This window comes from Lissotriton vulgaris, chromosome 7, assembly GCF_964263255.1.
Source record: "Lissotriton vulgaris chromosome 7, aLisVul1.2, whole genome shotgun sequence".
Classification (NCBI taxonomy): Eukaryota; Metazoa; Chordata; class Amphibia; order Caudata; family Salamandridae; genus Lissotriton; species Lissotriton vulgaris.
In genome coordinates, this window is record NC_141695.1 from 521094065 (window position 1) to 521115975 (window position 21911).

Sequence of the window (21911 nt, forward strand, 5' to 3'; positions counted from 1 at the left end):
AGAGGTGCTAGAGACTGCTTTGCCATTGGACCCCAAACTGGTGCTGCTGGGGATGACTAATGACGTAGACCTGAGACGGCCACTGTTGATCTTCCTGGTTTTGGCCTTAGTGGTTGCCAAGAGATATGTGGCAAGGAGATGGGGGTACCTGCCCTGCCACAAATAGAAGAATGGCGGAAGGGGCTGGATATATATGGCACCTGAAAGGATTACGTTTAAGGCACGAGGATGTCCTAAAAAGTTTGGGAGAGTATGGGATAAATGGCGCCGCTATCATGGCCTGGATGGAGGACTTTGATTTGATGGGAGTGAGCCGACAGTTAATCTTGGATGAAGGGGGGGGCGTCGGAGACTTTATGGATGTATTCAATTGGGAGTGGGAGGGAGCTTTGGTCACTATGAGGGCCATGTTGGATTGTGAATTGTTTATGCTGATGGCTAAGGGGGGGCGGGGCGGAGAGGTACACTGTGATTCTTAATGACATGCTTGTTATGCGTTTGCAGGATAAAAAATTAATAAAAATGTTTTTTTTTTAAAAACAATGTCAACCGCTGCCGACAGATCTAGGCGGATGAGAAGGCTACATTGGTCAGAGTCGAGTGACATGTGAAGATCGTCTAAGACATTTAAGATTGCGGTTTCGGTGCTGCAGCCCTTTCTGACTCGTGATGGGTGTGGGTCTAGAAGTTTGATGTTCTCCAGGTGTTGGGTTAACTGTGGAAGGACACATCTTTCTAGAATTTTGGAAAGCAGAGGAAGATTCGATATCGGTCTAAAGTTGTTCATGTCCTTAGGTTGGTGGCCTGTTTTTTTTTAATAGCGGCGTGACTTGTCCAATTTAGAGGCAGTCTGGAATGCATCCCTCGCTCAGTGAGCTGTTGATGATCTTGCAACAAATTGGGGCTAGTGTAAGCTTCAAATCTTTAGTCAGTCTCGAGGGAAGCTGATCGAGGGCGTGGGAAGAGGGTTTATCGGTGGCAATCAGATTGCTTACCGCTTCTTCCAGGACGGGACGGAAGGAAGACCAGCTAGTAGGCGTGATCATTGGGGTATTGCTATTGGTTGCTGGTGTCGGGATTTCCAAGGGGGTGGCGGGCTTAATGATGAGCGATCGAGCAATTTTGGCGATTTTTTTTCATTGAAAAAGCTGGCAAAGTTGTCGCAGTGGATTTTGGACGCCTCCATGTTGGTTGTCACTGGTTTAGATGTTTGGCTCTTGATGATGTTAAAGAGTTCTTTGGGGCGGTTTTCAGCATTGTCTAAGGCGGAGCAGAAGAATGTTGACTTTTTGCTATTGATGAGATCATTGTACTTTCGGCGTGCTGCCTTGAGTTGATCCCGATGGGGGGAGGAGGGGTTTTTCCTCCAGGTTCTTTCTAGGGTTCTGAGGTGTCTTCTTTCCTCATTGATGTCTGTGGTGAACGAGGACCTGGAGGGGGTGCTTCTGTTTTTTTTTAGAATGCAAAGCCCCCTAATGATGATCTTAAAAGTTTCCAACTCCTCCAAAGGGAAGGCGGAGGTTCCTGCATGCTCTGGAAAGAAGGTGTCAACGTGTTCAGACACTGTCTGGTGGAACTCTTGCTCATCCAAAATCGTAACTAACAGTCTCAAAGTGGGAATTGGTGGGGGAGGAGTGCTCGATGCCACCATCATACTGAGAGGGTTATGATCCGAAAACACTCGGAGGTGATAGTGGCTGTAGATCACGGTCTTATGGAGGTACATAGAACAAACAAAACAGTCCAGTCAAATGTAATTTATGGACGAAGAGTAAAAGGAAAACTCCCTGCATGCTGGATATCTAAGGTGCCATGTATAATCTAGGGCCCAGAGAGTCAACCACTGCTGTGGCATGTCAGCATTAAGAGACACTGGATATTGCGGTAGGGGAGATGTCAAGTGCTCGAGTTGAATGTCCAAAACTGGGTTGAAGTCCCCACTAAGGACTGACGTGGCAGTCGGCTAGTCTACAAGTAAGGTTGTTAGCTGAGTCCAAAAGGCCAATTGATCGGAGTGAGGAGCATAAACAACACCTATGTTCCATGGGTTGCCTTTGAAGGAACCATGAAGGAATGCATAGCGGCTGACGTGGTTGATATGTATCTTGTCGAACTTGAAATGGACACCTGCCCTTATCCATATTGCGACTCCTCTACCATAGGTAGAGACACCTGTGCCTATGACCTGGCTCCTCCATCCAGCTTGCAGCCTGCACACTTCCCCAGTGGTCAAGTTTTTTTTGTAACAGAGCAATGTGTGTATGCCATGGGAGAAGAGCTGCATGTACCCTATAACATGTTTTAGGGAAGTTCATCCCCCTGACAATCCATGTAATTAGGTTCAATTTGTCAGTGTATTAAAAAAGTAGAGGAGTGGTGGTTGGTGTTAGGATCAGCCCAGTTTAGTAGAGAGGGAACCCATGTATACTGGATTTTGCTGGGAGTCCCAGAGAGGGTGCGCTTCGATACGGGTGCTCAGACAGAAATGAACGTTTACCAATATGCAGAAAGCTGCCCATGGGCAGAGCAAAAACCCACCCTTAATCTGCTGCTCCCTCCGGCTCAGGAACAAGTGTTGGAGTGTTGCACCGTGATCTGTGGCTTGGTAGTTTTCAGACCATAGCTATTTGATCCAGTTTGGAAGCATTGGGGGAGGGAGACTGGGGGTGACCAGGTTTCTGTTTATCAAAAGCCTTCACCTAAACCCACGACATATCTGGCTGTGTGAAAAAATGGATGCGCCGACCATCAGAGATGTGTAATAGGCAGGGAATATTAAGGTGTATTTAAGGCTCAGTTCTCGCAGTTTCTTCTTCATCCTGTGTAAATGATGGTCTTTGACACTGGACAACAATTGTGTAATCTGGAAAGAACTTCACTTTTGCTTGCCAAGGCAGACAATACCCTTCTCACAGGCAGCCGTAAGGATTGCATCCCAATTGAGATAATTCAATATTTTCACAACAATGGTTCATGCAGGGCATCAGAAGGGAGGTGCCGATCCAGAACCCTAGGTGCGTGCTCCTTCACAAAATACATAGAAAGTGCAGAAAGTCCAATTTCTTATTAATTCCAGTTTTCAAGAAATGCGACTGGGTCACTTCCCTCCATCCAATCAATCAATCAATCAATCACGGCATTTATAAAGTGAGCTACTCACCCGGGAGGGTCTCAAGGCGCTGGGGGGGGGTGAGGGGGGGGGGGGGGAGGTGTATGTTACTGCTCGAACAGCCAGGTCTTGAGCTGTTTCCTGAAGGAGAGATGGTCCTGGGTTCGCCGAAGGTGGGTGGGGAGGGAGTTCCAGGTCTTGGCTGCCAGGTAGGAGAAGGATCTTCCTCCGGCGGTGGCTCTGCGGATGCGTGGTACGGTGGCGAGGGCGGGGCTGGTTGATCGTAGCTGGCGGGTGGGCGTGTAGAAGGTCATGCGGTCGTTGAGGTACTTGGGGCCCAGGTCGTGTAGGGCCTTGTGTGCGTGGATCAGGAGTCTGAACGTGATTCTCTTGCTGACTGGGAGCCAGTGCAGGTCTCTCAGGTGTCCCGTGATGTGGCTGTGTCGAGGGATGTCCAGGATGAGTCGTGCGGAGGCGTTCTGGCCATCCCCTTTGTCATACCTACAATCTGCACATTATTGCGGTAGGAGCGGCCCTCTGCATCATACAGTTTGCTCTTCTCAATGCTTAGCCATTCTAGAATTATCTGCATTTGTTCCGCTGTACGTTGGGTAGAGAGTCGCATTTCAGGTATGGCTTGGGTATTCGCATGTATTCTCTATGAGCTGTTTTTCTGGTTTTCGCTGGTTTTGCTGGAATGCCATGTTAGTGAAAAGAGTCTAGTTTGGCCTTAAAGGCCTCCCTAGAGTCAGCAATGGCTACCAGTTTTTTGCCCTGCTTATCCGCAGGGGAAGCCCCCATGGGGAAGTGGGCTACCTCCCCAAGGCAGTCAGCAGTAGCTGTATTGCTCTCTGCTGTGAAACAAGGGAAAATAAAAGGGAAAATACCAGAGTTTGGTTGTCTGGCGGCAAAGTTCTCTGTAGATTATGCCCCCTACCTTGTTTACCCATGCAAAGTTAAAAAAGTAGGCGCTGAGGAACATCTCTGGTAGGCAGGAGACTCAATGGCAGTTCTAACGTAGTCAAGGGTTCAAGGACCCGCCTCACCCACGTAAATCCTGAGCATATATGAATGGGTGCACGAGCAGTCCCAATCGTAACAGCAATGTGGTGCCTGCTGTCTCACACCTGGGCCCCCACGTCTAGCTCTAGGCTAGGGCCCCGTCAACCAGCGTTGGCCGTATCATCCAGGGCCGGGGATATCCCCAACCACTTTTGTATGTATTTAGTCATGGTCTTGTAAGTGATTATAATGTTCTGATGTAATTTTCCTTGGATGTATGGTTTCACAGATATAATTCTGTTTGCCAGGACTTGAGCTGCGTTTCAAACAATATGCAAATTAGTAAAATAATATTGATAAAAGTAATTATTTGCTATATGTTTCAGAAGATTTTCAACTCTAACCTTCAGTGCTACCACGCGAGACCTTCTATAACAGTGTTCTCACTTCATCGACTTTGCCCTAATGTTTTTTAATAGTATTTTTCCTCTGTTGGTTTTCATTATTACTAGTACAGTCATTGTTCTCTCTTGGATACATGAGCACTACAGGCAAAACACTAAATAAAATATACACAGATGAAATGCAATATTAATGGCTTTGTGTCTCTTTCTCTTTTTAGAGGGCTGGCAATGGTTAATAAATGATAGTTTGAAAAGTCTTCACTTGATATCGAGTACGTCAAGAGAAAACATTAAGGTACATTTTTCTTGATACTGCTGTTGTAATTTGGAAAGCTTGCAGTAGGCAATTTGAAAACATGCTTTTAAATGGCAATACAAATGTACAACATGTTTGTAAAAAATGATCATAACTAAAAGGAAATACATTTGAGTAAAGGTTTAAATAGAAACTGTCTTTTGCATGGCTCTTGACGGCATGTACCACTGTCCAGAGTTCATCATAGGAAGTTCTTCAGGTTTTTCATTTTTATATAAGCCCACACGACTATCATGCATTTACTGTGTCATGGATTGTGATTTAGAGCGGGTCTGGATGAGGACACAGTGTGCAGTTTGTCTGTGGGCATGACTACCATCTACTCACCAAGCTGGTGAGGACCCACTATGGATGCAGCAGCAAGAATATAGGGGCAGGCCAGGTTTTTCTACCTTTTTTTCTGCCACGAAGAATCACCTATTGACCTCTCCTGTATTTTTAGGCTTGGCTTGACAACACATGACATAGTGTTTCCAACTCTTTAAAATTAACATAGTGGGCTTTGGTTCCATCCAGGAGATCATTTACTTTCAACACATGCTGTTGCCTATTTTATGCATATCAATTTTCCTTACAGGAAGTGGCTCCATTGCAATGTTTGAGGGACCATTTTACACTTTTAAGTTCAAAAGAGATTTTATAAAATAATATTTCAGCAATGCAAAGAAAATGAAATCAACCTATGATAAACAAGTGTTATCTAACATAATAATCCTGTATCCATCAGAACAAAAAAGGTTCAAAGTAAGAAAACATTACAAAATATCATGCAAGAATGAAGCAATAACAATATACTAGACAGAACTGCATCATGTAAGAGATGTACCTATACAGTAAAAAAGATATCGTAAAAAGGGAAGATAAAATAGAATATATATTGATAGCCTAAAACAATGTCATGGATGTTTAGCAACTTCTTGTTGTGAAGGAGACAAATGCCTGGCGCAATTTGCACTTTTGTCAATAAATAGCGTGACGGGTGACCATAAAGTGAGACGTTTGGATGCCATGTGTAGTGGGTAGATGAAGGATTTGTCAAGCCTATGATTATAACAAACTGCATACCACCATGCCTGAAATGAAAGTTTAGTAAAGTCCTTCCAATTTTTAGTAATTTGCTGAAAGGCTACTGCTAGCAGTTAATCTACGATTCTAACATCAGATTCACAAGTACCCCAGATGGGAGCTAAACTACCTAGGAAAATATGTGTGGGGGTAAAAGGGCAAGTAGTATTAAAAATTGAGTGAGTTTATTTCAGTCCATAGTTTAGTCCAAAAAACCTGAACAAGATTACATGTAAAAAGCATGTGAAAAAGATCTGCCTGTGGTGACGAACAGGACCAACATAAATCGGGGAGATGGGCGTGCCTGGCATGAAGTGTTAATGGGGACAATAGGAGTCTGTTGTAAATAAAAAAAGAGCATTTGTGTAGTGTTAGCCGCCCTTGAAGATGTACGAATTTTAAGCCAAATTTTGTTCCAAAAATCTATCGTCCCAGAAATTCCCAAATCAGTTTCCCATGTCAATTCTGTCTAAGTTTTATCTCGTGGACAAGGGGAAGTATGTCAAAACATGTAAAAAGAGGATGCCTTAGACGCACTACAAACAAGAGTTCCATGTTTATCCATGTGCAGCACCACGGACGGATCAGTTGGTGGGATCAGTGCAAATTTTGAATGTGCTGTTTGGATAGCTTCCGACAAAAGCGAAAACTTAGGCTTAAAGGAGGAAGGTAAGGAGTATAAAGATTTAACCTCTTCAAAAGACATGATACGATCATGTTCATATAATTGATGAACCCATATTATATCTCTCTGTCTTCAGGTTTTCCAGAAGATGGGTTTATTGCTAATCAAAATATTACTATTATGCCATATGGGTGAGATAGAGAATGAAGTTAAAGTGACTGGTGGTACTATCTTAGAGGTATGTTTAATTATGGGAGTCGAGATGGATTGTGGCTTGCGCTTGAAGGATAAGTATTCTTGAAAGGAGAAAGGTGAAAGAAAAGATTTCTCTAGCAGGGCCCACTTAGGAAGATATGTATCGGAGTCAGAAAACCATTTTGATGCTTGGTGCAAAAGAAATGGTTTGTGGTAAGTTGGAAAATCAGGAAAATTCACCCCACCTTCTGACTTTGGATGAATCAGTTTTGAAACAGACATACACGCTCTTTTAGTACTCCATAGAAAGGATGACAGAATGGAAGTAAGCTTCTTGAAATATTTGGAGGGAATAGATAATGGAATGTTAGAAATCGTGCATTAGACTATGGGTGAAAGCACCATTTTAATAGTGTCAAGACGACCCCACCAGGATAAATAGAGAGGATGGCATTTTGACGTTAAAAATGATAACTTTTGAACGCAATTGTCCATACAACGAGAAATTGTCTCTGAGATGGTTGGGAAGAAATGTAACCCTAGTATTTAATGTATTGGGGGCTCCAAGTGAAACCTGAAGAAGAAAAATCAGCGCTAAGAGTAAACTTAGTGAGAGGTAAAATTTCACACTTATCCTTGTTTAGCTTGTAACCAGAAACAAATGCGAAGGATTGAACCTCTGACAAGAAAGCAGGAAGAGAAGTTTGTGGGCGGGATAGAAACATAAGAACATCGTCAGCATATCCCGCCATTTTAACGGTTGTGTCTTTAAAAGTAAAACCACGAATATCGGCAAGATTAAAAAGCAAAGGCGAAAGTGGACATCCCTGCCTAACACCTCTGTGTAAGTGAAAATAAGAAGAGAGATGACCATTCACTGACATAGCTTCTCTAGGATTAGAATATAAAAGAGAGATTAGAGTAATAATCTTCGGGCCAAAATCAAACCATCGAAAGACACGAAAGAGATAAGGCCATTCAACTCTATTGAATGCTTTTTCAGCATCCAATGCTATGGTCGCCAAGGGATGAGATAGATGCAAAGCTTTGGAAAGAATATCAAAAAATAAACGGGTATTGTCCTTGATGAGAAGACCTTTAACAAATCTAGATTGTTCCACCCCTAATATGTTAGGTAAATGAGATTCTAGCCGCAAGGCTAACGCTTTTGAGAAGATCTTATAATCGATGTTGACTGGGGATATAGGGCGATAATTTTTACAATGTTGTGGATCTTCCCCGTCTTTAGAAATAAGACAGATAAGGGCATCAGCAAACGAGCCAGAGGATTGGCCTGATTGCATGAATTCGGATATAAGGATGCATAATTTGGGGAGGAGTAAAGTTGAAAAATGGGCAAAGAACTCTACAGTGAAACCATCTGGGCCAGGCGCCTTGTCCTTTTTCAATGTCTGTAGGGCTTTCAAGAGTTCCTTCTGTGAGAGGTCAATTTCTAATAACGAGGAAGTCAGATTAATCGGAGGAGTGTATTGTATGGAGGAGAGAAACTGGGTGATATCACAATCCGAGAAAGAAGTTTCAGACATATAAAGTGTTTTGTAAAAATGAAGAAATTCATTTAAGATCTCTCCAGCTTTAAATTTCATTTGAGAATCTTGACCAAAAACTGACTCAATGCTGATTTTATTTTATTTGACTTTTAAATAATTAGCTAGTAATTCAACAACTTCAACAACTGTGAATGCAATCACTTCCCGATCCACTCTCAGCTTTCCAAAAGGTCAATAAGCTGTTCAGTCTCTCTTTTAAACACCTGTGACTTCCCGCCTCCCCTACAAATGCCACGTGTCCCATTAACTTGCACCTTTTAACCTGCAGGTTCCATAATGCATTGCGTTACCCCTCGCGAAACCCTGATGTATTCAGTATCGTGTTATTCACCCTTTCTCCTTCCATTCCTATCCAAGCCTCCCTAAGTGTCTACATTAGTGCCCCGCCCACCCTTAGATGTCATTTTTCCTTTTGGAAAGCTGAGAGTAGATCCGGGAAGTGATTGCATTCACAGTTGTTGAAGGTAAGGGCTTTTGTGGATGAAGTGGCATGCAGCGGTAAATTATGATTTTGGTAAAGAGTATTATGCACACAGGGGAAACAACTTATGGGGTTTTCCATAAATAATTAGCAATGCGGGAGTTAAACACAGAATGAAGGTAGTAATAAGGGCGGGTCACAATGGACGGAGAGAAGGTCGCCTTAGCATTTACGTTGGACGTAATGTTTAAATTACGGAGCTAGCGGGAGAACGTTGATTATGGTGGGGAGTTGTTTCATACACGGAGGCATGATATTATATGTATAATGTGTTCACATACACAGTCTGATATTGATGTGGAAAACTGTAGAATCATGGATTATTTAAACACAGAATCTAATACTGATGCTTTTTAATTCGTAGAGAACCCCTGACGAAGGGCCGCTAAAGGTCCGAAATGCATTGGGTCAAGATGAGGAGATAATGTGGATGACTTATGTAAAATTTGTGCTACAGAAAAAGGCCTGGATAGGCATATCTGCTGCATTTAGAAATTACAAATACATAAGCGTCTCTCATGTGAAAAGAGAAAAACTGAGAAAATGGAAAGTGATTGAAAAAAATGAGGAATAAACATTTGTGAAACGTGAAAAAACTGTGGCATCTTTTTTGTGCACTTAAGATCAAAGCTGTGCGTCCCGATTTGGGGTGAAACTACACTGCATCACTTGTTGCTTTCATTAGCTCGTGGGACAGGGCAGACCACGCTCCGGGCCTGCACGCGGACAGTTCAAATAATGTAATATGAAAACACGGAAGAAACCGGTGTGCGATTGAACGCTCTCCTTTTTGAAACATTTTCTTACTTTAGCCATTTGGTGCCTTCTGTCTGTCTCTTAATGCTCGTCTGGGATGGGTGACAGCTGGGCTTCGTGCCTTCCTTCCAAACAGCCACACACAAAGGGAGCTGAGGTGTGAATGATGGGCCATCCACATCCTGATGGGTTATCCTGGGCAGGATGGGAGGGAGAAACTGACTCTTACATCTGAAAGAGCTGTGTCCTGTCCCCACACAAATATGGGTTTAACCCCTGTAGCAAGTCGGGAGCCAGGGCAGGAAATGCCTCTCTTTGAAGTCTTTCCCACTTCAAAGGGGCAACTGGGTATAAGTACTGGACCCCTAGCACCACCATCTCAGTACACTGCTGAACCTGTGGATACTGTGCCATCTGATAGACATCTAGCCGCATATTCCTTAATTTAGAATATCCCCAGGAGTCAGACTGGATCCAAATTTTTTTTCTGCAGCAGCAGCAGCACCTCTGACGTCAGTTTCGTTCTTTTCCGCGTGCAATACGGATCCGGAGTGAGCGGTCCCTCTACTAGCCAGTTCCGCCGTAGATCGCCCTCTGGGTTCCAGGGCCTTCGTTCACCCTTGGTAAGTCGAAGCACTTGTCGCCGAGGTCTTCGACCTCCCCTTCTTCTGTTGTCAGGGGCGTTGTCTCCCGTAATGTTCTGGATGTGCGCTCCCGACAGTCGCCCTCCCTTTATCTGCCCTTTCTGGGTGCAGGGGCAGCGCTGGCCCAGATATGCTATGGCTTTACAGGCCTCCCTGGGGGTCCTCTTCCATTCCTGGGCTGTTCTCTGGGCCTCCGCTTCTTGTGGGGTCCCCGACGGACTCGCCAGTGGGTTCGCCCCCGGGGCCTATTGAACCTTTGATCCCTGGGAACGCCGGAGATTTGGTATCATTAGAACATGGCCCGGCCGGGTCCCCCTCTTCGGTCCACGTGGAGTCGTCAGGGCGTGGCTCAGCTGGGTCCCGCTCAACGACCCACGGCGCCTCTGCTGCGCTGCATAGTCCCACTGGTCTCCCTGTGGCGCCGCAGGTGGTTGTCGGTGCTCATAGCCTTGACTTGGGCACACCTCGGGCTTCTGGGCAGGCGCCTCCTGTCCGGAGCCGATGCCTTTCTGGCGCCGGAGGCTCGCCTCATCGGCTCCTTTCTCCTGAATCGGAGTCTGTCTTGGATGAGGCGGAGTCGGCTCCGGGACGGCGCCGTAAGGTTGCCTCGCCGGCACCTTCTCCTTCTTCCGAAGGGGAGCTTGTCATAGTTTCGGCCCCGAATCGACGCCGGATGCGGCAGAGTCTCCGTCTCACGAGGCACAATCGGCACCGATACGCGTTGTTTTGGTACAGTGTAGACACCGAGTTCTAGACACTTCTATGGAGCCTTCTGGAGAGAGTTTGGCACCGCCCTCTCGCCCAGCATCGCCGGAGGTCCTGTTACTGGTGCCCCTCTTGGAATTTGTGGAGCCTCCTCAGGAACTCCTAGAGCCGGCAGGCTCTTCCCCTCCCCTGGCGACTCTGAAGGATCCTCATTCTTCAATGGGGCTCCCTTACGCGGGGCATTGGTTGCACCCTCAGTGTTTGGGGAGGGTCAGCTCACAACCCTCCTCCACAGATGAGCTTTTGTTTCCTCTAAGGAGGGCTATTGAGGCTGGTGCAGTCTTTTTGAGAGTGGTCTCATTGGCCTCACGCATTTTAAATATGCAACCCCCTTCTGCCCCTTTGTCTGTGGACCCCTTGCTTGAGGTCCTTCACTATGGGTCCGACAATGTGGAACCGCTTCTGCCCTTTGAGGCTTCCCTTTATGATGGCCTCTTAGGTGCCCGGGTCCGGCCTCCTCCAGGTGACCCAGTGGCTCATTCACTTTTGCACCGCCACCGTCCAGCTCCACGCGATCCGATGTGCCTCTTTGTCTATCCTGATATGCAGGGGGTTGTGTTGCAGACTGCTGTCCCCTCCCTGCCACCTCTAACGCTTCCTCCCTCCCAGGAGTCAGGGTGGCTGGAGTCGTGGTGTAGGAACATCTGTGCATCCACTAGTGCAGCCCTGCGGTCTTTAAATAAAGTGTGTGTTTTGGCTTGGGCTACCTCTGCCCAGTGGGACTCTGCGGAGTCTTAGCTTTCTACCACCGCTGAAGGTGCTTGCGTTGATCTCTTTCACCTCCTCCGGGATAGCCATGATCTCGCCGAATTCACAATACGTTCAGTCCTAGACACCGCAGATTCTTTAGGCAGAGCTATGGCGGGTTCTGTTGCCTTAAGGCGCCACGCCTGGTTGAGAGATAGCGTCTTCCCTGAAAATATCTGGGAACGGCTGGTTGACTTATCCTTTAATAGGGTTTTGTTATTTGATGATCATGCCGAGTCGGCGGTTCAACGGCTCCTTGCGGGCTTTTGTTCTCCCACTTCGGTCCTCTTAGGCCTGTTTTCCGTGTTGGTACTTTCATTTCGCATTCCTTAGATGCTCTCTATATTTAGCATGGGCTGTGAGCCTTATGTATTCTTTTCTACAAGGGGAATTACCCTTTTATTGGCATCCTTTGGATGCGTTTTGCTTTCTGCTAACTGTTGACCTTTTGTGGCAGTGTTCCACAGGTTGCTGCGTCTGGTCCTCTGACTGTGGTATTGAGCCGGGGGCTCAGCTTGGTAATGGCATAGGGCTCAGAACTCACGTTCACGGGTTAAGCTCGTTACTGCGCTCTTTGGCTTGGCTTTATTTCCCTAAGAGGTGTTCCCCGATGTTTGAGGTGTGCATACTCTATGTGGGGTACTTGTATGCTATTATATAGCTTTGCTGCCTCGAAAGGGCCTGGGGAACCTGTATGGTCCATGTGCCCTTGGTGGTCTCTTATACGGTGTTCTCTGTGTTCTTTCAAGTTCCCCTCATCCGATTGGCTCGTGCCCGCCCTTACCGTGCTGGGTATGATCCAGTATGGACATGTTCCATGCTCCTGGCTAGTTCGGTCTCTACAGATTTCGATGTTCTGCATGTATGTATACATGTCGGTTGCCATGGCTTTCCCTTTCTTCGGTCACGACCTCCTTTTGAGGTTGCAAGGCCTGGACCTGTGTCCCCATGTGTGGGGAAGCCATTCAGAGTTGTTGCAACTTACCTATAAAGTTCCTCCTTGCTTCTACTTACTGAAGTGGTTGCCCAGTTTTGTGACTGCTGTTTTTTCTTAGTGTTCGGACACTGTACTTATCTTACCTTCCCCTACTTGGAGGGTTTGGTCTCGGATTCAGAGGCTCTGCCCACGTTTGTATGTGGTGTTTTTTGTACCTCTACTGCCCTATCCTTTGGATGTGCCTCTTTACTGGGTGTCACCCTACTGCGATAACTGCTATGCCTGCGGGGCAGCCCTTCTGATGGCAGTTGTCCTTGGCCTACTCCTTCCATGTCTGTATTCGTGGTTTCATTCTTCTTTCAATCTTCATGCTGCACGGTCGGGCAGTCTTATGCTTTCTTTAGCCATGCCACCTTAAAGTCTCTGCAACCGGTTGCCTAATGCTGTGTTGGTAGTGGCCTGCTTCAGCTTGGTTTACATTGCTGTTGTTCACCCCTGTTCTCCCCTTAGGGACTGGGTGTGCACTTCGCGTGTTTTGTGTACCCGCCTGTTGTACTCAAAGCACTACTCAGTTTCTACCTCTTGCCCTTTGGTTCTTGGCAGAAGCTCCTGCAGCATTCCTTCTATAGGCTGGTCTGGTAAGCTCTGGTTGCATCTCTTCATTGGTTGCATCTATCATGTTCTCTCTTCTTTGGTTGGGGTCCATATAGTGCACCCTTAAGCTGAGAGTGGTTCCCCTTTCCTCTCTCGCTCTTCTCTTGTTCTGGTAAATGGCTGGCACTGTTTCTACCTGTCATTTTTATGAGGGGATGGTCCAGTGCCATTCTGGCATATTTGGGATGCCTTGCATCCTGTTATCTCTGCTCTTCCGAGCTGCTTGGGGTACTGTCTGGCTGTTCCGCCACAGCTTACCCATTGTTTATCACCAGGTTGCCGGCTCAAATGATTGACGCTTTCCATTGTCCTGTCGCAAACCCACCTCCCTCCTGGGATATGGCTGTGGTATCTATTCTAAGTTAAGGAATCTGCGGCTAGATGTCTCTATCAGATGTATGAGTTACTTACCTTTGGTAACGATGTATCTGGTAGAGACGTTGTCTAGCCGCAGATTCCTTAACGCCCACCCAGCCTCCCCGTTCTGCGAGGACATTGCTGAGTGGTGTTCTCCACTGGCCTCTTTTAGGTGCCATTGGTTTTCTCTTAGGGGAGTTCACATTGTTGTGTTCCTTTCTGAATTTCCATGTACAGCGAATTCCCTCTAGGGACTTGTTCTTGTAATATGGTGCCTTCTTGATTCACCTTCGCTAGGAGACTCATTTTCCTCTCCCATTGCCTTACTTTCCTTCCACCTTCTCTGTTGACTCCGGTCCTGGGTTACTCTTAGTCATCCTCTTTGAGGATCGGTTGTGATCTGTTTCACACCTCCATTACTGTAGGGGAGGTGCCCATCTTTCCTGCCTTCATGCAGTAGACTGTTGTTCTTTCTGTGCTCTATTCTTGCTGAACGGCACAGTTCTGAATGATAATTACAGTCTATTTTTGTCTTTTGAGATATTCTCCCTTGTTACACTTTGGGAGGGGTCTTTGCTTCACTTGCGGGGCTCTTTCTCACGGCTTTCACTTCTATGAAGACAATGTCTACTTCTGTCTTCTATAATGGTGTCTTGCACCATTCTCTTTCTTTATACACTGATTTTTCATCCATTGCACACTGTTCTCATACTTTCACAGTTTTGGTTGGTGGCTCCGCGTTGTGTCGCGGGAACGCTTCCCTGAAGAAAACAGACGTCAGCGCACTGGGAGGGACTCCTATGACCTCACTGACGTCACTTACGTGGACGACATCAGTGCGGGGTCATGTGGCGCCGTCCCACGGCGCGTAGAGGTGCTGCTGCTGCAAAAAAAAATTCTGGATCCAGTCTGACGCCTGGGGATATTTTAAGTTAATGAATCTGCGTCTAGACAACGTCTCTACCAGATACATCATTACTTAGGGAAAGTAACTCTCACATCTGAATGAGACACGTTAGTGATAGATTCCTTACCTTGGAATATCCCCAGGCATCATACTGGATCCGGAAAGTTTTGCTTAGCAGTACCCCTGCTCGTCAATAGGTGGCGTCCTGCATCTCTGCGTCCATCACTGGCGTCGTCAGTGCCGAGATGACATCACGGAGGGTACTTAGGCGCCACCCATGCGCGCTGATGTCAGTTCTTTCTTTTTCCGCGACAGCAAGCACAGATCTGGATTGAGCGCGTACCTTAGTCACTTTTTGACTACTCTTTTGAGACTTTTGTCTCCCCTTCCTTCTCCTCGTGCACCTAGGGATGCCCGGCTTCAAGTCCTGCAGGTCGTGCCACCATAACATGTCAGTTGCAGACCCCCACGATGTGTGCCTCCACTGCCTGGAGACCGACCACGACTCCTGGGACTGCCGAGACTGTTGTGCCATGGCCCTGAAGGCCTTGCGGGAGCGGCGCCGAAAATTGCCGGAAGTCCAGCATTCCTCTCACCGCCGCTCCGGGTCTAGGAGCCGTTCCCGAGACTGCTCGCAGAACGGGAGCTGTCGCTCCTCGGGCTCCAAGTCTTCGCCTTCGGATTCTGTTAGGCGACACCATAAAAAGAAGTCGAAGAAGCGTGTTTGCTCTCCGACGTCCCCCCGTCTCTCCCCGGAGGCCGACGAGGGAGGCAGGGGCGCTGACCCTGTGGATCCTCTGGAGCCGGCGAGTCGCACAGCCTACCCGCCATACCCGGGTCCGTCGGCGACTCCCGAACAGATGCAAGAGTTTCTTGCTGCTATGGACCGCCTTTTTAGTCTCGAGGCTCCAGCCGGTGCACCTTCCGGCCCCGCAGACCAGTGTTCAGATCTTGCTGGCCCGGCGACTTCGCCACTGGCTCCAGCGACACAGGATCCTGCACCGCTGGCTCTGGCCCCGGCGCCACGAGGTACAGCGCCGCCGGCTCCAGCCCTGGTGCCACCTTCGGCTCCACCACTGGCGCTGCACTGGGTCCCGTTTATCCCACCCCTGACCCGGTTCCTGGACCATTTTGTTCCAGCCTGGAACCCAAATTGGGAGGCGGCTCCGGCCCGGCCCCTGCCGGAGCCGTCCCAACACCGTTCATCCCTTCTCCAGCTCTGCCACCGTGACTGGCCCCCTCCACGCCGGAGGCGGACGATGACTGGAACGGATCCGAGGAACCCCCTTGCACCGCAATGTGACTCCTAACAAGATTGGGTGGACTACCTGGAAGACGTGGGCGAACTTGGCGTTTCTTCTGTCCCGGGGTTTGCCTCTCCTCCACCTACTATGGAGGAGGGTGCTTCCTACACCGTGGTGCTGCTGAGGCTATTAATATCAACCTCCCTGCAGTAGCCCTCAAGACCAACCTCCTTACGGAGGTGCTCCAGACGGCGTCTTCATCGTCGGAGCCCCGCTCCCTTTCAGTGAGGCCCCTACCTAAGTCCTCTTGGGCACTTGGTTGCAGCCGGCCAACGGGGTGCCAGTGGATAAAAACGTTGCCAGGCGTCATCACCCGACGCCTGGTGATCCTGCCTTCCTGACCACTCACCCTACGCCTGAGAGCCTGGTCATTCAGGCATCGACGTCGCAGAGTGCCTTTCCCACGGCTCCGCCGGATAAGGACTCTAAAAGGCTGGAGCACTTTTGTCAAGAGGTTGGCCAGTTTAGGCCTGCTTGTTGGGCCGTTACTTCCACGCAGTGTGGGATTCCGTGGCTCAGGTCTTGCCTCAGTGCTCTGAGGAGGTTAAGGCTGTCCTTTCCCAAGCGATTGCTGAAGGTAAGGATGCGGCTAAGTTTGCCATCAGGTGTGGTTTGGACACCGCTGATTCATTGGGCAGGGCAATTTACATGACACCGGCGTTGCAGTGCCACGCCTGGTTAAGTTCAACTGGGTTCTCGCCCGATGTCCAGGGCTCGCTCATGGACGTGCCCTTTGGTGGCTCCCGCCTCTTTGGCAATAAGGCCGACAGTGCATTGGAGCGCTTTAAGGACTCACGGGCCACAGCCAAGTCCTTGGGTGTTTCTAGAACCCTGCCACTCCTGGCTTTCGTTCCTTTCGTGGCCAGGGTAGAGGCACCCAGGCGCGCTCCTCCAGCAAGCCTGTGCAGAACCAGCCTCAGCGCAGCCGCGGCCGTGGCTTCCGCAGGGGTGGGTCTGGAAACCAGCGTGCGGGTCAGTCTACCTCTACCCCCGCGGCCTCCACCTCTAATTCTTCCTAATCCGAGCTACAGGGAGCACCCCTCGCCGGTGGGTGGCAAGGTCGCCACCACCTCCACCACTGGTGAGAAATTACATCAGACAAATGGGTGCTGCAGATAATCTGCCAGGGTTACTCTCTTCCCTTTCAGTTCTTCCCTCCATCCATGCCACCTCGGTACCACTGCTTGGTGGGGGATCATTTGGCTCTTCTTCGACAGGAAGTCACAGCCCTCCTGACCAAGGGGGCCATTGAGTGCATTCCTGGTCCGAAAGTGGGGAGTGGTTGTTATTCCCACTACTTTCTGGTCCCCAAGAAGGACAAGCGGGGCCTGCGCCCCATCTTGGAACTCCGGGACATCAATCGCTTCCTCCGGAAGGAGAAATTCAAAATGCTGACCCTGGCTCAGGTCCTGGCTGCCCTCGACACTGGAGACTGGATGCTAGCGTTGGACTTGCAGGACGCTTATTTTCACATTCCCGTCCTGCTGGCCCACCTGCGTTACCTGCGGTTCACGGTAGGCCAAGAGCATTTTAAGTTTGCCATGCTCCCCTTCAGCCTTACCAGTGCCCCTCGGGTGTTCACAAAGGTGATGGCGGTGGTCGCGGCTCATCTGCGCAGGTCCCTTACCTCGACTACTGGCTGTTGAAGGTGGGCTCGCCCAGGCAGTCGTCAACCACCTCCAAAATACGGCCAACCTCCTGCATTTGCTGGGGTTCTCCATCAACGTGCCGAAGGCACACCCGAGTCCCTCTCTGAAGCTCCCCTTCATTGGTTCTGGATTCAATGCTGTTTCGGGTTTATCCTCACAAGCAGCGGGTCTGGGATATTCAGGCTATGATTCCAATCTTTCAGCCTCTATCCCGGGTTTCAGTCAGGATGACCCTCCAGCTTCTGGGCCTGATGGCCTCCTGCATCCTGCTGGTGACACATGCCAGATGGCATATACGGGCTCTGCAGTGGGACTTGAAGTTCCAGTGGACGCAACATCAGGGCAACCTGTCCGACCATGTTCAGATCTCGGAGGGCACTGCACGACAGTTGCAGTGGTGGCTCACGAATCACGATTGGGTCAGTGGCAGATCCCTCTCCTTTCCCCAACCTGAGCACACAGTGGTGAGGGGTGCGTCCCTCCTGGGATGGGGAGGCCACTTGGGAGAGGCAGAGATCAGAGGCCTCTGGTCTCTGTTGGAGTCCCGGTCTATATCAACCTTCTGGAGCTACGGGCGATCCGACTTGCACTGAAGGCATTCCTTCCCTCTGTCCGGGGAAGTGTAGTGCAGGTGTTCACGGACAACACCACCGCCATGTGGTATTGCAACAAACAGGGCGGGTCGGATCTTGGACCCTATGCCAGGAGGCTCTGCGCCTCTGAACATGGCTGGAATGTCAAGGCATTACCTTGGTGGTTCAACACCTGGCAGGTTCTCTGAACGCCAGGGCGGACGAACTTAGCCGCCGGTGCTTGATAGATTACGAATGGCGTCTGAACTCTGAGGTGGTGCAAGGTCTCTTTCAGCGATGGGGAGAGCCTTGGTTAGATCTATTCGCCACCGAAGAGAACGTGCAATGTCATCAGTTCTGCGCGGTGCAATTTCCAAGGCGGCACTCGCTCGGCGACGCTTTTCGTCGCGAGTGAAGTTGCGGTCTGTTGTACGCCTTTCCACCTATACCACTTCTGCCCAGAGTGCTGAAGAAGATCAGGCAGGACCGGGCCCAAGTCATTCTTGTGGCTCTGGACTGGGATCGAAGAGTATGGTATCTTGAGCTACTCAATATGAGCATCGATCCCCCATCGGTCTGCCTCTTAGGGAGGATCTTCTGTCGCAGCAACATGGGACGGTCCTCCACCCGAACCTATCCAGCCTCCACCTCCATGCGTGGACATTGAGCGGCGACAGTTGACATCTTTCGATCTTCCTCCCGAAGTCTGTGATATCATTCTGGCAGCCAGGCGTGCCTCCACCAAAACGGTATAGGCCTGCAGGTGGACCAGGTTTGTGGCATGGTGCACAGCGAAAGCTGTGGATCCCCTTTCTGCCCCTCTTTCTGAGGTTCTTCTGTTCCTGATCTCTTTGGCCCAGCAGGGCTCTGCTCTGGGCATTATTAAAGGTTATCTTTCGGCCATCTCCGCCTTTCTACGAATTCCAGATCAGCCTTCTCTTTTCAAGTCCCCGGTTGTTAACCGTTTCCTTAAAGGCATAACGGATACGTTTCCACCCGCGCCCTTCATAATGCCTCAGTGGGACTTAAATCTTTTTATTTTATTTTATTATTAAAGTTTTATTATAGCAAAAGACAAAAGGTACAATCAGCAACCAAAAGGAAAAAACAGAAACAAAGGAATTCACAATAATTCTTCGGCAATATTGCAGGACCCAGTTGATAAAATATCTACCAGATTTCAATAAACTCCACAGGACGTTCCATAAGTCCAGTATAAATGTAACCCCTTCCAACAAAACAACTACAAAAGCAATAAAAAGAAAATTAAAAGCAACAACACACACATCTTTGGTATGGTACAAGCCTGGGTTGTACAATTGTATCTCAACAATGCTTAATTCTGTGCTCACTATATGACTCGCCCCACAGATCCCTCTTCTAGAACAACATCAGTCACTTTTAGCTGGCAAGTAAGTCCGCAGTGGTCCCCAAATGTCTCTAGGCTTCGAGGTCGTCGTCAGCTCCTCAGCATAGGTTTCCAAATTATCTCTGCAGTACACCAATTCCTTTATGTGTGTGAATGTGTTTGTATTTATATAGCGCCTTCTACCCAGAGGTCTCGTAGCTCTGTATTCATACCGCTGTGGAACCCTTCCTGGCTTTCTTGTGAGATGTCCACTCCTGGGCACCCCCAAGGTGAAGGCAGGCATCCAAGTGCTGCTGGGGCCATGGTGGAGATTAAGCAAGCTATTGCCCAGAGTCACAGAGTGGGACCCATGATTCGACTAGGCACCGAGGCGAGAATTATCAGGTCGGGGGAGATTGAGTCCAATAGCCGCCGAGGCGGGAATTGAACCCTGGTCCCAGGCCAGACCTCTGCATCAGGGTCTGCCTCTCTAACCATTGAGCCACGCTTCTCCACGCTTTATCCACAGATCAATTTTTGGTCTGCGCCTCCCCCCATGAGATCGCCACTCTCCGTGCCGGCAGTAATAAAGGCAGTCGCACAAACAGACCCAGCGCATTGCTAGTATTGGAGATGCGAATGGTGGAGATTTCAAACAAAGATTAAACAGAGACGGTTCCTTCGGGCAGTCGAATGAAAATAGAGCCTACTAAAGAATTACGAACAGCGTGAGAAGGGTCCAGCCGATTTCGAGAAATACATACAAAATAGGAGACAGAGCTGCTCTTGCGAGACATCTTACATTGAAGGAACACGTTTTGAATACCTGCAAGATAAAATACAGTTTGGCCGACATTCAGAAACCCGAAGTCACTAAAAGTTCTTCATATAAGAATCACCCATAAGATTGCATCAATATGCTCTTAAGAAGCCCTGAAGAAAGCCCCCAAAGGAATTAAAACGTGTCTGGAAACGCGTCAGCATATACTTTAATGAGATTAATTAAATGAATTGAGGCATATTCTTTAATGAGATTAATTAAATGAATTGACAAAGCAGACTATTTGCAGTATAGGAAGTGGCAATGATCTGTTTTTTTGCTTCTTGAATGAGTTGTATAGAGTAGCAAGTTATTTGATTCATAAAGAAATCTGAATACACACGCACAAGTTAAATCGCGGTGTTTTTTAATGTATGTTGCAATTTTTGAGTGTATGCGTATTTATTTGACATAATTAATGTTCTTGTCCAAAGTCATTTATATGTGTTTTTGTATTCAATGTGTACTTGTGGTAAAAACTGTAAGTCTTTCTAAAAAAGGAGAGTTTTTCTATCCCAAAGTAGGGATGTATGTTGTTACTACGTATGCTTTTACAACGCATGCCTTTACCACGCAGGTTTTACAACGGAAGTCGTTACGACTTGGGTTGGGGGCGCTGGATAGTGAATAGTTTAATTTACTATTCCAACTCCAGTCCCCGTGGATAGTAGGGAAGGTTTTGGATAGTAAATTAAACTATTCCCTATCTTACAGCGCCACCCAGCGCAAGTCATTGTAACGACTTGCGTTGTAAAAGTTGCGTGGTAAAAGTACTGCGTGGTAAAAGTTGCGTTGTAAACGCTGTTCCCCCAAAAGTAGTATTGAAAATAAGGAATCAAGAGGTTAAATAAATAACCCCAATCACTAAAAGAATATGGTGTGGTTGATTTAAAAATTAAAAGTGGGATTCCAGGTATTTTTTCTGTTTATACTGTATTATTGGCCCTACCTGGTTCCTGTCATTGGGCTCAACCCCTCGTTTGACTAGCTCTAACCATTGAGCCACGCTTCTCCACGCTTTATCCACAGATCAATTTTTGGTCCGGTGCCCCGAACCCGCCTCTCTCATACCTCTCAGTAAGGACCTACCATTTGACACGTGCGTGCTTGCCTCCCCACACTAGTCGGAGTAGCTGCCCGCGGAGATTTTGGAAGAATCCCAATGTCAGTGACACTGGGATATTAAGAAAAAGGTAAAGGAACCGCGGTAGTACTATCATTTTGATAAGCGCAATGCGATCTGCCAGGGATAGCGGCAATGAAATCCACTCATCCACCTGACTCTCCAACTTTGTGTACGCCCTCCCGAAATTCTCCCTGACTACCGTATTCGGATCTCGATGAACCCTGACACCAAGGTATTTCACTTGGTCCGTTGACCACACAAGTGGGAACTCCAAATCTGGCTGCACTGTGGCAGTTGACAGCAGGATAATAAGAGACTTATCCCAATTAATACAAAGACCAGACAGGCGGCCGAAACGAATATACTCCCGGAGGAGTTGTGCCAGATACCTGTAGGGGTCACGCGCAAATAGTACCATGTCGTCTGCATAAAGCGAAATAGCGACTGGTCGATAATTGAAGTTGAGCGCTGTCTCCCTATGTCACTGATAAATGACACAAGCCAAGGGTTCCAATACTATTGCAAACAGAAGCGGTGAGAGAGGGCACCCTTGACGT

The 21911-nt window shown here is 48.1% G+C and overlaps 1 protein-coding gene across 3 annotated transcripts in view; it reads left to right on the top strand.

Moving 5' to 3' along the window:
* The window catches only part of TBCD (tubulin folding cofactor D), a 2218561-nt gene that overhangs the window by 1634614 nt on the left and 562036 nt on the right, over positions 1-21911 (top strand). For all 3 annotated transcript variants that reach the window (XM_086930600.1, XM_086930601.1, XM_086930602.1), the window contains one exon: positions 4734-4810. In XM_086930600.1, the coding sequence (XP_086786726.1) occupies positions 4734-4810 (77 nt within the window). The remainder of the gene's footprint in view (positions 1-4733; positions 4811-21911) is intronic.